The 16,453-nt window shown below is 40.8% G+C and overlaps 1 protein-coding gene across 1 annotated transcript; it reads right to left on the reverse strand.

Annotated features, from left to right (window-relative positions):
* Positions 1–1,718: 1,718 nt before the first annotated feature.
* LOC102299946 (uncharacterized protein CXorf38) lies at positions 1,719–5,760 on the reverse strand. The gene is made up of 6 exons (XM_005943171.3): positions 5,522–5,760; positions 5,186–5,317; positions 3,060–3,182; positions 2,708–2,857; positions 2,396–2,596; positions 1,719–2,290 (listed from the first exon to the last, which is right to left on the reverse strand). Exons 1-6 carry the CDS (start codon positions 5,723–5,725, stop codon positions 2,159–2,161), a joined length of 942 nt encoding a protein of 313 aa, XP_005943233.1. The 5' UTR covers positions 5,726–5,760; the 3' UTR covers positions 1,719–2,158.
* Between the last annotated feature and the right edge of the window lie 10,693 nt (positions 5,761–16,453).

Consider the following 16,453-nt stretch of genomic DNA (forward strand, 5'->3'; position numbering starts at 1 on the left):
AGTAAAAATGACATCGGGTCCAGTGGGATAATGACTCAATATTTTTTTCCAATCTCCTCTTTATGTGTGCTCCCAAAGTCCCCACAGTCCCCGTCTGTCCCAGAAGATATGTGAATCGTCTCAAAATAATCCACTGTCAGTGGCATCCTAAAAAAAAAAATCATCTCATTGTTATCTTCCTGTCAGACTCTTCCCATCAATGACTGTCTTTGTCAAAACTCCTACAGATATCTTCCTAAATCCCATCAGGGGTAATTATATGTAAATCCATCTCTCATTTCACTTTGTGGTGCTGTGTGAGCTGTGCATGGCACATGTTTATCATTTAGAAAATATTTTTCAGTATTTTATTACTTTACACATATTATGGCATTTAACATGTTCATGGGGTTTAAAACAGGGAAAAAAAGAGAAACCTGCCATCGCCTGACGTGAATAGTTTAAAATAATGCCTGGTAAAAAATCCACTACCTAGGACCACCGGATGAGTATTTGGACTCTTGCTGAATCAGCAACATGTCAGATGGTACAGACCTCACTTTCACCTTTTCCTGTTTAGATTACCCATGTACTGGACGGCTACAGCGTGCATATCTGCACTCTCTGGAGGGTTTGTGAGTGATAGAGATTTTTAAGGCTGTCATACCTCTCCTGTCCCCAGCATGGCTGTCATGATTAACAAGCGTTTCCCAGTAGAAGAAGAAGAAAGTTCACTAGCCAGCCTCTCAACCTGAAAGAGCCAGGTGCCAGTGGAGACGTTATTTAGGAGGTTCCAAGAAAACAACCCCCTTGCTCTCAAGCAGCCCGGATTAGTTGTTTACAACTGCTTTTACCTCCTGTGCTACGAGTGGTCTCCTGGCCACAAAGTAGAAACAGGAAATCTGTATGTGGTTTCTAACCACAGTCTTATTTTCATTCGCTACTCATATCTCAGGCCCACACTCAGAGCCTCACTCACATTAAAGCATAAATATAAACACATTAGAAAAAAGTAGTTTTTACTTCGCATGCATGTGTCAACACACAGGGCGCACAGCTGACAGCAGAGCCATCATAAAGCACACGCTTATGAAACAAATAGAATAAAAGATTAAAAGAGCAGGTGGTGGCTGTCGGCTGCTCTGTGCTGGCGTCGTCCTGAGCGCACTGATACCCGAGTTTGAGATAAACCTGGATCCATTAATATCACTTTTGATTAAGTACAGTTTGAATTTGGCAAATTACAAACCAAGTCTCTCTCTAAAGTCTTTACCATCCATTTTTTAAGTCAATTTGCAGATTTGGGTTGGAATTTCTTTTTTCTTCTGATGTTTTGTCTGCCATCTAGTGGGGGCCTTAAAAATAAAGTTCTGTCTGGGTACTCCGTCTTCCTCCCTTCCTTCCTTTTTTTAATTGTTTTTCCAGTTTACTGGTGAGAGAGAATATCAACCAAAAATCCAGAAAAACACAAGTTATAAAATACAAATATTTGTATCCTGTCGCAAGTGGCAGCATATATCTAATCAAGCACTCTGACTGCACTTTAATACTATTTTATGTACGTATATACACATTCCAGAGAGAAAAGACTAGCAGCTAGCAGCTCTACCCCTCAGCCTCCTGGTAGATGCAAACTATGTTATTAATTTAATAATTAAAATCCTACGTCTCTCCTTGGTTTGTCTACACCAACCTCCTGCCCAGCTGGGTCATGACAATACTGCATCAGCCTTTCACGGTTGAGGGTTAAAAACTATTGTTTTATTTAGATTTTACTTCTGTACATCTTTTAAAGTTATGGCTTAAAATAGAAAAAGAGCTCAAATGACCTAAGACACCAAATAAACTAATGCTCCCTTGCCCAGCTGCCAGCTGTTTTTAGCTTAGACAGGAAGAGAACACTTATTCGTCATGTGAACTACAGCTTTCCATTTCTGTATTTCCGTTTTGACAATGACTCATAAGGTGCCCATTTTTTATTACAATCAACTGAAAGTTAAGACTGAAAAATGTGCAAAAAACCGGAAAGACTTCAAAAGACTTTTTTCAAATATTATAATATAACATTTTTAAAAATAAAGCCCCACTGTGCTTAGATATAAAGCCCTCATCCTTCAGATTAAGTTCTGAAGTTAAGCTATTTTAAGTATATACACGGACACAGAACACAAAGTGCTCCTCATTCACTTCCTCCTCTTCCTTTTTCTTTGGCCATTAGAGAGTTGATGGTTTGCAGCTCTGCAGAGAACCTCTCATTAAGATCTTTGTTGGTTTGCAGGAACCCTCCCAGACTCTTCAGCCGCTCTGTGTCCTAAAGAAGAAGCAGTCAGCAGAAGTCATGAAACATACTCCTTTTATGCATTATGTGTAAAATGCATAAACAGAAATGAAGGAAGGCCTTCTTTCCTTTTCCCACCTGTGTCTGGCTATCAGTATCCTCATCAGCATCATGCAGCAGCTCCTGCAGCATCTCTTCTAGCAACTCAGCTTCCCATTGGCCGACATCAGCACCCGACTCCTTATGGCTGACAAAATCAGCCTCTAATCCATCGCCCAAGCCACCAGAATCCATTTGATCCAAACCAGACACATATATTGACAAATTGAGGGTCAGCATCTAGGAAAAAAAAAATACACAGAAACTGTTACAGAACACAAACACACACAGACAATAGTTCGCTTCTATTGCAGCACATTTCCAGCAGTGCCGCTACACAAACACGCTTACCTCGTCTATTTTGTTTCCAACTGTTGCCATCTCAGGTACGTGTCTGAACTGATTCACAAAGTGGTTCAGAGCAGTCCAGTAGTGTTGCATCCAATCATCTGTCACACGGTACTCAGAAGAATGCATCAGCTCGTTCCTGCATCGGATCACCTGGAAGCAAACGAACACATTACAGAGTACCGGTTAAAACTATCATCACACCCTTTCAAATCAATCTGACCAGCGATAGCAGGAATACAACTCTGGAAAATTATAAGACAACAACTGAATTAAATTGGAAAAAAGTATAAAGTTTTTACATGACTAACAGAAAATGTGAAAAGTGCCCGTTTGAACAAAAATCAGTGAGTACCTCTCTGACCAGTTTTGGATCCACGAATGAGAAATACGTGCAGTAGTTGATCAGGTTAAGCAGAGCAGGAGCGTCGCATTTATCCGCACCCTTCACCTTCGCCTGACCTCGTGGCATGAAGGCCTGCAGACAGAGAGAAAGAGGCTGCCATTAGCTCCATGCACTCTGCATCTTTCAACAAAATGCAATGTTTACATTTTTTTTTTTACTTTTAAAGTCAATTGTTGTTATTGCATAGTACTTGACTTCAAGATATAACAAGAATAATGTTGTTAAGCAGCTCCAATCCAACGAATGGTTCGCAAAGACATTGAAACCATCTTCTCTTTGCTCTGGTGGCTCCTGACTGCAGACTTTGACAGTAGGGACGATATATACCGGATGACGAGATATAAAAACGTCTATCTTTTCATTTTACGCTATTGTTTGTTTCGTGGTGTCGCAAAATAAACTGTTTACGGCAATATTTTTTCATCGTTTTGATGGTCACTGTAGTGGCTATATTAATTTCTTAAAGTTCTCTCTTTCTCTTATATTTAATATAACCACACTACAGACGGACAAGCGCCAGTTGTGGTTAGCAACAATGACGGTAACACAATCGCGTGTCCGTTTGTTTATGTTCCACATAAATCTTTCACAATAAAGCTCAAGATACTGTTGAGACTTTTCAAAATAAACTGAATCACGTGAAAGAGCAGATTATTTACGGATGAGAAGTAAAAAAAGAGCCGTCAGGTGCTAAAAAATAAACCTTAGACTCAAACGTCAGAACAGGCTTTTCCCCGCAGCACGCCGTGTAATAAATACTCACAAAGAAAACGGCTGGCGTTACAACTTATGTCTAATAATGTATAATTTCATGCATCGGTTAAAACACTGGACTCCAGCTACATGACGCGCAGCTGGAAACACTTCCCGCAAGTCGAGCTGCCCGAGATTCACAGAATTTACAGAAAATGTTACATTTTTGTGATTTATATCGTTATCGGGACGATAGATGTCTTAATATCGGGATATGAGATTTTGGTCATATCGCACAGCCCTATTTTACAGTGATGTGTAATCTCTGACGAGCTGCAAGTTCAGTTACAAAAATGCCTTTTTGACTGTAAATTTCAAGTTCCTATAAACAGCTGCCCAATGCAAAAATCCATGTCAGAACTTTTACCTCCTAATGTGGTCATAAACTAACAAGAAAACATCAAGCAGGACATGTTCATCACACACAAAAGAGCCTGTGTGACGCTAGGAAAGAGTTCTCGATGCCTTCAGTGATCACCGGCTACATGTATAATTACTATGGTGAACTGTCTGCAGTACAGCGGCAAACTTTGGCTATGTGTCAGAAAATAAAACCATTTATCAACTTCAAATCCTTTCTCTCAGCTGGAGCAAAAGTGCATTTTACTACAAAAGCAAATCAATAAAGCTGATTTCCTGTACATTCAAAGGGGTGAAATAGAGAAAACAGCACACAATACATTTATTAAACTTCTTAAATTAAATCTGAAAGCCTGCACTTCAGCAACATTAGAACTGTGTCATTGTTAAACACTTTATGAGTCTGTATGTTTTTGCCCTGCGCTGGCACAGTTATTATAGCTTTGTATTTTCTAATTAGTTTTCGTTTTTTTTTTTTCATTTCGAAGTTTTGCTTTGAAGTCACTTTCATTTCAGTTACTTTCCGTTTCGCTTTTTATTGTTTGAAAATGCTTAGAGTTTTAGTTGTCATTAGTTTCAGTTTCTAGTCCTTTTAATTATTTAATAAGCTGACTAAGTCTTGTTAACATCAGGAATCTCACAAACACATCCAGCAAAGCCTCATCAGGGAAGTTGTGATAAGATTTTTTTTAAGCCAAACTAACCCAAAAAAATAAAGCTTCCTTTATATTTTTTATTTTTATCTTAGTTAGCAGGTCAAAGTTCCACCAAGACTCAATTTTATTTTACTTACTTTTTTTAAGTTACGCTTTTCACACAGTTTTAGTTTTTTGTTTACTTTTAAGTTTTACTGTTAGATACCAGAAACATGCACCTCACAGATTCTGCTGCTGTTTCTAAGTTGGGGCAGCAGCTCATATTACAGCTGCGTCTCATAACGCTGGCTGTTATGTGCTTCCTACCTTTGCCACCTCCCAGTGGTCTGTCCTCCAGTATGGAGGGAAACAGTTGTCCCAGTTGACTGTAACATCAGGCTGCCTGTGGTGTCTCAGGATCGCCTTCTGCCACTCTGAACACACCTTGCATCCCGACAGCTACACAAACATAAACATACTTGCTGCTTAAAACCTATGTGAGTTAGTGCGACAACAACAACAACAATAATAATAAGCTGAAGATCTACTGAGAGCACACGGCCTATAATAAAGGTGGCAATAAGCTCATAGTGGTTGTGGTTGATCACCTGCCACTGGTAAGGGCATTTAAGTGGCACCAGCTCATTAAATGACGAAGCGCACCTTATTCCCTCTAGGTTTACATGAATCCCTGCACGGGCTCCGGAGCACAGCGCTTTGATTAAGCAGATCTCCGTGGAAAGCCCTCATGTGTCGGTCGGTAAACGGGAGGAGGCCATCCTTCAGTATGAGCAGACAGCGTCCCGCTTTCAGCCAGTTTGTGTACTCTCTGTCGTTCAGACGAGCCGCCAGCTCCGCGCGGACCATCTTCAACTTTCTTCCTGTACACGACACAGAAGAAGCGCGAGTTCGCCTTCGTCATTAGCACCGCCCGCTTTGTGCAAACAAACCACTGGCCGCAAGATGGCGCCATTTACTTTGCTACTGCTAACCTAGCGGCTTTCAAGAAATATGGCTCTATTCAAAGGTCCTGAAGTGCTGTGTTTTAGGAATAGGTGTTGTGATTTATCCGTGTGTCTGTCACACAGAGTTCAAATGCCTGCAGAGAACTACTGGGAGGGACTTGAGGGCATGCTGGGGTGTGGACTGCTTTCTGGCAGACATTTGTTTGTCCAGAGTTATAGTGTGAGGGTTTAAAAGAGCCAAAGCTACTCCTGCGCAACAATTAGTGGAATGAGCTGTCACATTTTATCTAAAAGGAGCTCATTTGTGCATTTCTTTCTCCCCCTTAAAGGTTCCCATTGATCCTGTTGGGTTGGTAGCTTTTACTGATACAGATGCAAAGATTAAAGGCTGACTCATGAGCACTGCAGCTGATGCTTCATGACAGAGTCGAGATTATTACTGATGATAGCCCATAGAAACATAACAGCAGCAGCTCCACGCACAGCAGCATTACAGGAGCGAAAAATAGGTTGAGCTGACGAGTCAGAAGCTGTAGTTTGATCAAATCATGGGGACAGCTATTTAAAAATGCATTCTAAATGTAAAAAGATGATAAATATTTGACGTTACAGGGCCAATTTATCCTCATTACAAATAAATAATGAATGCATCATAGGAGCAAACATATTTTGCCAGGTATTTGGATGAACAAGATGGGATTTCTACTGCCACCTTAATGTCCTTTGATGTTAGCGCCTTGAAGCACCAACTGCAGCAGTATGAGAAGCTGAGGAAGAACAGTCCTCGTTTACAGTGCGATCAAGTCAGCATTAGCAGGTCGAACAGGTGATGCTGAAGTAAGTTTTGATCACTCTCTATTCCAGTGTGTTTCGCACTTTATGTTGCTTTGTTTTCACAACCGGATTTATTTTCTTTATCACTTGCTTTATGGTCAGGTTTAAGCACCAAGGCTTAGTTAAGTTTACACACCAAAAACAAAAGATCGTGACTGGGTTAAAACGTACACATTAAAAATACAGTTTTTAACACTGCACCACTAGATGTCAGTAGATTGTTGATTACAGGTGACTGAATTGTTTTCTTACTACTACAATTGCAAGTAGGCCTACATAATCCTAGCTACGTAGACGCTGTAGGACATGGCGGGTCCACAAACTGGAGCCCATACCTGAGCCCCGTGCATTTTCTTCTGTTTTCTTTTCTGTATTTTTAATGTCCAAGTGTCCATATGTGACGAGTTGGTGGAGAGAGTCTCATCGATGACATAATATGGTACAGCAACGGAAACTTTGTGCATATCTGAGGGATGCTTGACGCTTTGACACAGTATTTAAAACCTTATGAGTGAGAATAGATTGACACTAAGATACTTTTATTTATTTCTTTGCAGTTACACTAAATCAAGTTGCTTTCACAAATTTTAGTCTTTAATCACTGAGACTTAAAAGCAAACTGTAAAGGCAACATTGACTACCAATACAGATTAAACAACTGGGTCAACAAGTCTGTGCCTATACTTACCTATTTACCCATAATGAATGCATGGTGAATGTTTGCTCTCCTGTAAGCTTTGCTTTGGTCTCCTTTGCAGAGAGGAGTAGCTGGCTCTGCACTGCTGCATGACCTGCTTTGTTCACTAGCGAGTTTCCAACTGTGTGGGGGCTTTTTCACCAAAACTTTCTAGCCAGTGCATCTAAAAAACACACGCACTGATGATAGCTTGCAAGAGCTAAAGACTGTAAATAAAAGGTGCATGTTGCCTCTTGCTGAAAAGTGCAACTAATGAATAAAGTCTTTTAAACTTCTAAAATTAACTAAAGCTTGCAGGAGATTAAAACAAACAGACTTTGTACTGAAGATATAAACTAAAGTTGAACTAAAGCTAGACTGCACTTTAATATAACAACCAATTAGTACCACAACATGAAAGTCAGGTAATCCTTTATTTAACTAGGCAACACAATGAAAAACTTTCTTTTTTACAAGTCTCCTGAGGAAACAGTGGAAGGGATCAACTGTTAAAACAGTGCTCCATTTGTGGTGAAGGTTTTAGTTCAAATTTGCAGAGCATTATTACAAATGGTACTTTTAAAGCTGCAGTCTTTCTGATGGCCACCAGGGGGCATTGGATGAAGAAAGAAATCTCTTTGTATAGAAGTGAGTGAGAACGCAACCTTACTTCTCCCTTCATTTATGACTCGAGAAAACATTTTCCTGATGACTTTACAATCTCAATATAGTCTCAAGCATTATTTAATATAGTCTGATGTTTATTTTGTCAATTATGTATATGTATTTATAGTAAAAACAAAAGCAAGAACACAGGATATGACCATAGGCAATATAAAAACATTGGAGTAGTTTCATAGTTTCCAGGTTGGGAGAATGAAGCCAGTGAAACTGCATGCTTGTGGAATAATGAGTTGTCAACCGTAAGTCATGAGCCAATGAGCATTGACCTTCTCATCACATATGGGTTTTTGTTATTGTTGTTTTGTTTTCTAACCAAGATGCTTACAGCATAACATGTTCAGTTTCAAAATACCAAGATGGTGACATGCTCAACAAAATCCAACAAAACAATAAAGTTGTAGAATAAAACAAAACAAATAACAGCACAGTAAGGAGACAAAGTGGGTTTCCTACGACAAACTACACTTTATCCCAGTTAGATTTTCAATTGAAAATCTAATTTTTCCAGCTTTATATCTGACAAGATGACGACATCGATACCATATCTAGCTCTAAGCAGGTCAGATCATCTTATACCTATGTGTAACGTATTACCAAGTGTAATTCCATAATGTGCTGGAGCTGCTACATTGTGCCAGTCCCTTATGAGAGGTGGCATCAGCAAGCTGCTACATCTGCTGCCTGAAAAAAGCAAGACTTGGATACCCAGAAGAGCCTGGCCAGCAGCTGCATGCGCTGACGTCCCTGAGGCTGCTGCTGGAGGTGTTCATCAGGGAGGAGCTGACAGATACCATGTATCAACTGAGACTTGGGGCTTGCCGGGGGAAAGAAACTTCTAACCCCTTGCTATTTCAAGCCTGAGCAGTACGGAGAAACATCCTGTGTCAAAAGAAAATACTCCCAAAAACACTTGTGCTTAACATTGCACCTTCCGTTTTTTAGAAATATTGTGATTTCTGGTGATGTGTTTCCCCACACTGCTGTAAATAACTGTCCAAACTCAGACATCATCACCATATATTGAGCCAAGTTGTGGTTTCACACCATAGTATTTTTCCTATTCTCTTTAGCTATCTAGAGCTTCTGCAGCATCAACAGCAAATGTCAGCTTTTACCATTAGTATTAAAGGAAAATAAGCTAATTTTTCAAAAACTGGCAATCGATATTGTATTTATATAAGGGGTAATTGTAGAAATGACTAAGATGCTGGTTTACCAAACAATCAGTTTATTCATATCCAGTCGAGGTTTATTACAAACAGAAATATGAGCTGACTGCAGACCAAGGGGGAAAAAAAGAAATTAAAAACTGAAACTTGTCTCAAGCACAAGTGAATAGATTGCCATGAAACTTTGAAATAAGTAGGTCACCACATGGAGCATTTATCAACCTAATTTACTGAATCATTTCTGGTTCCAACAAGATTGCACTGTAGCATGCAAGAGTCGACTAACACAAAGCTCTGCTTTCATATTACAGGAAAATCAGATCCAAGAGCAAAAACGCCAGGGACACTCCAAATGAGAAGTGTATCAGGAAAAAAACATCACTGGTTTGTCAGTTGCTACACTATTTTGACTAGGGTGACCAAATCCCGGCAAGCTAACTGTGCGGCAGAGAATATATTTGTGTGGGGAAGTTTGCTAATGCTCAGATGCATTTAGAATGTAAAATAAATATGTGAATCCGGACATACTATAGGCATAAACAGAAGCAAAAATTTTACTGTAGTCTTCTTTCTGTCATCTAGGTTTTTTGTCCCAATAACCTTTAAAACTGTTGTTATTTCATTTGCTGTTGTGGCTCGTAGTTGGGTCAGTTGGGTTTCAGTGGGGGTGCATCCAGCAACAGTCACGTCTCTTTCTGAGCTGCTGGTTTCTTGTGAGATGCTGACAAAAACATTAAAAAAAGAAAGAACGAAAACTCTCGGAGAATCGACCTCCACCAGTTTCAACCACTTTCAACAAGTTTCAGTTTTCACTGTATGTGTGTTCCTTTTATTTGGGGTATTTTCTTTTTCATTTGTGTATTGTGACTTTCTGGTAGCTTGCAATTTCCACTGTGGGTATAGCGTAGGCAGCAAATACAGTGAAATCTTAACCTGCAGGAAATCCTTGATGACTGGCTTTCTTCACACCCATTAGATACAAGGCAGACTTTAGAAAAAGTACCTGTTTTTCAGGGTTGATTTTTGAAAACTAGAGCCAGTAAAATGTGGAACATTGTATCAATATGTGGGACAGGTGTACTAGGGATAAAAAAAATGCTGTACAGTCCCACACCAGGTCACTCTAGTCCAGACTTTAACAAATAAATCAAAGACAACTATACTCTCACCATCAGCTTCTGGAAGAGGCTATTTCTTTAAACCAGGAATGAAGCTGAACTGCAGCAGAGCGTCCTTATTAAGAAGATATTGTAGTTTGGTCAACTATAATTAGAAGACTAAAGACTGGAGTTAGAAAACATAGTTCAAATAACTTTGCAAGTCAAAACAAGAATTAGTCGGAGAGCGTGAACCTCCACCAAGGCAGTTCACTCTCTGGGCAGTATTTACTTTTCAGGGAATAGCATTCAAATTTGTATACATTCATTTTTTTCTTTGTCCTTTTTAAATGTACTTTAAAAGTGTGTAGTGGAGTAAAAGAAGTGCAATGTGCAGGCTTTTGTTAATTGCCCTGCTTAAACCCTTTTCAATATATTTAGCATAAATATATTGCATTAATTTCATTATTTAGAAAAATTCACTTCAAGTGAAAGACATTTTTGATTAAATTTTTTTTTAGCCTTCCCCCCTTGAAAGAAAGGGTGGTCAGAGGTCAAATGGGACATTGGATGCAAACTATAATGTGATATTTAAAACCCTATACCAGTATTATCTGAGTCAAATTTGAAGCAAAGTTTATCAATAAAAGACATCTTAAGAAAGTTTGGCCTTATTTGAATTTAAAGAAGAGGTCGGGGGTCCAAAGTAATGTGATCTTTAGAATCCCCACATTAGTGATGGGATTCCCGGCTCTTTTTAGAGAACCGGCTCTTTCGGCCCGGCTCACTAAAAAGACCCGGCTCTTTCGGCACCGAACCGGCTCTTCAGGTTGTTTTGTTGCTTTAATTAATTAACAGTAATATAAAATTATGCACAAAAGGAATTACTAATGTAAAAAAAGTGGTTTTATTTATATATGTTTATATGTGGTGGCCCCTAGAGACAAAGCACGTACAAACTCCAAAACACATTCTTAGAGTTAACTGAACTTCCAAAACAGAGCTACCTAGATTATTTGTAATTTGCCAATTACAAATAATGGCAGCAAGAAGCATAGTTTAGCTCGATATAGCATTAGCAGAATTCATTCAAAACTGTTTGAGCTATACAGACAGAATAACAAGCACGCATGTAAATACTATTAACGCATAATCTCCTCAGCGGATGTAAGTACTTGTAGTTTAATATTGTCAGACGGCATATTACTACACAAAAATACCAACTAAATATCAGTACCTAGCAAGTTTGTTATGAATATGTTAGCATGCTAGTGATGTTAGCTGTTATCCTAATCAAAGCCCCACAGCAATACAAGCATGCATGGCTGTAGACTCTAATGACTTTGCTCTATGTCCTTTTCAGACTCAGGAAAGAAATGAAAGACAAACAACTCAGAAAATTCTTTTTTTTCTTTTTTGTTGTTAGAGGATTTGATTGCTCCTGTCCTTAGTTACTAACAGGAGGTGATTGACTGCCTCCTGCCTAGTGCATGCTGGGATATGCTCTAGCCCCATGACCCTGACTTTGAATAATGATGGAAGTGTAGAGGAAAAAAAACAGCAAGGTAAGAAGAGTAAATCATGATTCTGTGTGGGTGCGTGCAAGTAAGCGCCGCACAGGTTAACGGGCCTACAAATGAAGCTGAAATAGGCAGAAACAGTCACAGGAATCCCAATTAAAAGATATCACGTTACAATTATGAAAATGAAAAGACGTTTGTGTTATATCAAATAATTTCATCTTTACATGAAAATTTAATTAGTCTTTTAGGATGTACAGAGAAAAACAAATATCCCTCTATCTTTGTAATTGGATCTCTATGGATTTGATTATAGTTAAAGTAGATTAGACACCCTGGAGTATGTGTGTGTGTGGGTGTGTGCGTGGGTGTGTGTGCATAAATGAGCTGGGACAGTTGCGGGGACGCAACAATATTAATGTGGCTATGTGTGTGCTCGTAGGTAGAGTGTGTATATAAATACATATATGCATTTGTGTGCACGTGTCAGAGTGTGTGCGTGTGTGTGTGCCTACAGTCCCAGCAGAGTGTTTTTTTTAAAGCGGTGGAGATCAAAGAGACATTAGTATTCTGAAATAAATCACATGCTCAGGCCTCACTGTGTGGGTCCCCAAACACATACACAGGAGACACACACACTCTCTGTCTCATTCTTTCCATCTCCTCCTCTCTCTTTCCCCTTACCATCTCTCTCTTCAAAAGACACCACCACAAGCACACACCTCCATCACCACCAGCACCACCACCGCTACCCCTACCCTCTACCTCATCCCCCCGTCCCCCTTCTCTCCCCTGGCCCCTAGCGGCCTTCAGAGCTATCTGCTTACTGGCTCTGAATCCTTTGTTACATCCTTTCAGTTTCTCACGTTCCAACTTGAGCCCCGTCTCCTCCCTCCGTCTGCAAATAAGCAGGAAAATGCTTTGTCAGAGAAAACTGTTGTTCATTGCCGAAAAAGTCAGAAACGCAAAGTAGGGGGTTTTGACAAGTATATCCTAAGGGAGAGACCTCTCATTCCCCCCCACCCACCTCCCTCTTTCTCCTTTTCTTCTCCCCAATCCCTCCTTCTTTCACACCTCTGCCTCTCTTTCTCCCACTCGCTTCCAGGCTCAGGAGCAGAATCATGTGAGGCAATGGTAATTTATTTCTGTTTTTGGCGCGTGAATATCTTTTGGGTGAAGTGTGAGCACTTCTAAGACTTTTGACAATGTTATAACTCACTCACAAATTCTGAAGTAATGAGAGCTGTTCTGCCGGGCGGCCGGCAGCAGCCGGACTTTGCTTTTCCCTGAAAGATGGCCACTGCTTTTGCCAGCGGGGGAAAAGTAAGGAAGAGAAGTGAAACGAAAAAGAAGAAAAATGATTGACATGGTACAGCTGGGAGAGGAAGAAACTCATTTTTAGCCACAGAATTAGAATGAGTAGAGCATAAATGCCCCCTGTAGCTGCCTGACAGTTACAATATCCATGAGATTTAGGGTTTTTCTTTGTGCTTTGTTGTTTGAGTGTGTGTATGTGTGTGTGTGAGTGCATTTGCATGTATGCGTGCATGTGGGCACGTGTGTGGGATGGATAAGTTTAGGCCAATGTGTACATGCATGTACTTATTTATGTGTGTGCTTGTAACTGTGTGTGTATGTGTGTGTGTCATTTTGATAGCCACCCACATGAATATGCAGATCAGTTTTAGAGAGCGTATGTGCTCAGCATTAAAGCCCACTCTCCACTGCTGACCCAATTTCACACTGCGGTGTGTGTGTGTGCATGCGTGCACTCCCTTATCAATGCATTTTGCCGAGCTTTGGAAAATTGTGCGGTTAAGACGGAGGCGTCTGAGTAGAGAAAGAGAGCTGACCTGTGAGTGTTTATAAAGAGAAAACCACATGTGATAAGTCTTGTCAACACGTTCGCATTCCCAGTTAAAAATTCACATTAATGCATGCTGACCAAACATAAAGCAGCTCAACAACCTGACAACAATTCTGTCTTTATTTCTAACACAAAATCTGCATGTAGTTTTCACGCTTACCTCACTTTGACTGTAGCCTTTTCAATTTAATAGCTATAATCAAGCTGTAACAGAAATAGTTGGACATCTCTGCAAAATCACTTTACAAGAGTTAGATAAGAATAATACCACGTTGATAGCCGCAGCCAATGGGCAGCTATCTTAGCTTAGCAGACTATCTATATTTAATCATGGCTGAAAAAACACTTAAAATCTCCTCCCTTTAGCACTGCTAAAGGCTGATAAAACCCATGTTTAATATTGTACACTGCATGTAAAAGGCAGACGTAGGTAAGACTGAAAAGTAAAGCCAGTGGGAAAGTGCTTCAAACCTGCATTCTTTTTTTACCACCCAGCGGGGTGCGACTCCATTGGTTGCAATCACAGACAGTACAAAAGATGAAAGTAGCTGCCATGATGTCCTTTAGTGCTGGCGCATTGATTCCTCATCTGGACGCAGCATTTTCACATTTACTCATCCAAGTGACTTCGTCAGTCCCAGCTGACTTTCTTTCATTCAGTATGATCTCAAATGACTGAGCCCATTAACTCATCAGGAAAGTGTTTACAGAGGTCAGAACAGACAGAAAGTTGTTTTCCCACAGACTTCTATACAACTGGAAGTCTTTTTGCAACCAGAGCTATCTGGAGGTCTGAAGGCCATGTGTTGGATGTGTTGGCCTTCAAACAGAATGCAAGGCACTTTCTACGGTTTTCTTCACCCAGATAGTGATGGTGTCAGGATCCGAGTAAGCATCTGCTGCTTTTCCACTTCCTTCCTGTGTTTACCTGCACTTGCCTTCTGAGTGGAGCCTTGGTTCCTCACCTGCCCTGCTCACCTGTCATGCATTGACAGTGATCAGCGAGGCTAAGGAGATCAACAAGGTTTTGGAAATAAGGTCTGATTCCGTCCCCAGTCAGCCACCCGTTTTAACCACGCAAACCCCGTTTTCAACTCCCAAGGGAGCCCCACCTTCTTTTGCTGCTGCCGTCTCTCCTCAACTCATGCTGGTGCTTTGTGACGCTGTTTCCAGGGTGCCTCAACCCTTTTCCGGGGAACTGGGTCAGTGCAGGGTTTCCTATTACAGTGCTCACTAGTGTCTTCCAGGCAAAGTTTTGCAAGTCCTTATTGATCAAACGAAGGATCAATTAGCCTCTCACGAGCCTTGGTCTCTATCTCGTTCTCTCTCTCAGGATTGCCAATCGCCTAAGAAAGAGAGAGGCAGAAAAGAACTACAAGTGCCATAAAGCCTTGTTGCGCTCCTTTCCAATCTCTGCATCTGCTGCTCCACTTCCCGTGTCAACATCCACTTCAGTTACCTTTCCCTCTTCCCTGAGCCTACGCAAATGGGCTGTTCATGACATTCGCTGGAGGAGAGAGAGAAAGACGCTTTCACTTACGCAAATGATTTTACTGCGGAGCATCGGATCATTTTCTTGCCACATGTCCAGTTCAGCCAAAAGGTTGTGCCCACTGGTGATTTCGGGGATACAGACCTCTGACCAATTCCACGCCCCGGTTAGTATTGCCAGTGTCTTCTAGTTTGAATCAAATTTACTTACCCACTTCACTTTGTCATTTATTCCGGTGCCAAATGGAACTTAATCGACACCAGGCTGTTTAAACTAATAAACCTGCTGGTTATTCCCACTTGAATCACCCGTACCAGCCACTGCACTCAAGTAGATTTTCACCTTAATCACTCACCAAAACAAACCTGTTTGCCTGGTCACCAGGTAATCACTGGCAGACTCTCTGGTTCTTCACCTCCGCCTCCACAGATACGCCCTTAATCCTCACCACCCATGGTTAAAGAAACACAATCCTCACCTCAGCTATACCCTCAGGAACTCAACAATCATAACCCACCGTCTCTCCACCACCAGATCTCTCTCCAGTTCCCACAGAATACCATGATCTGCAGGAGGTTTTCAGTAAGGACAAGGCGCTGTCTCTTCCACCTCACAGGCCCTATGACTGTGCTATTCACCTCCTTCCCTGAGCCCAGCTGCGCTGTAGCAGACTCTGCAACCTGTCACCGTCCAAGATGAGGCCATTGAGAAATACATCCGTAAGTCCAGGGCAGCTGTCATCATCCACCCGTCCTCCTCCCTGGTAGGTGCTGGTGTTTTCTTTGTTGTCAAAAAAGACAAGACACTCTGTCCCTGTAATAACTTTAGAGGTCTAAATTAAATCACAGTTAAAAATAAGTACCCACTACCCCTGATCAACTCTGCCTTTGCACTCATTCACGGGGCCACTATCTTCACAAAACTTGACAAATGCAACACCTACCATCTAGTTCGCATTTGGCAGTAGGATGAATGGAACACAGCTTTCAACACACCCCTAGGACATTTTGAATATCTGGTTATGCCATTCAGCCTCACCAATGCTCCAGCAGCTTTCCAGGCCTTAGTTAACAAAGTTTTAAGGGATTTTCTGAATATCTTTGTGTTCGTGTATCTAGACGATATCCTCACTTTCGCCAAGACTCTGGAGCAGAGATGAACGCGTTACTGTAATCTGATTACTTTTTTCAAGTAACTAGTAAAGTAAGGGATTACTATTGCAAAAACGGTAATTAGATTACCGTTACTTTCCCGTAGGAACGCTGCGTTACTGCGTTACTAAAACCGTGAT

Source organism: Haplochromis burtoni, unplaced genomic scaffold (assembly GCF_018398535.1).
Source record: "Haplochromis burtoni strain Fernald_Lab_line unplaced genomic scaffold, NCSU_Asbu1 Contig_362, whole genome shotgun sequence".
Lineage (NCBI taxonomy): Eukaryota > Metazoa > Chordata > Actinopteri > Cichliformes > Cichlidae > Haplochromis > Haplochromis burtoni.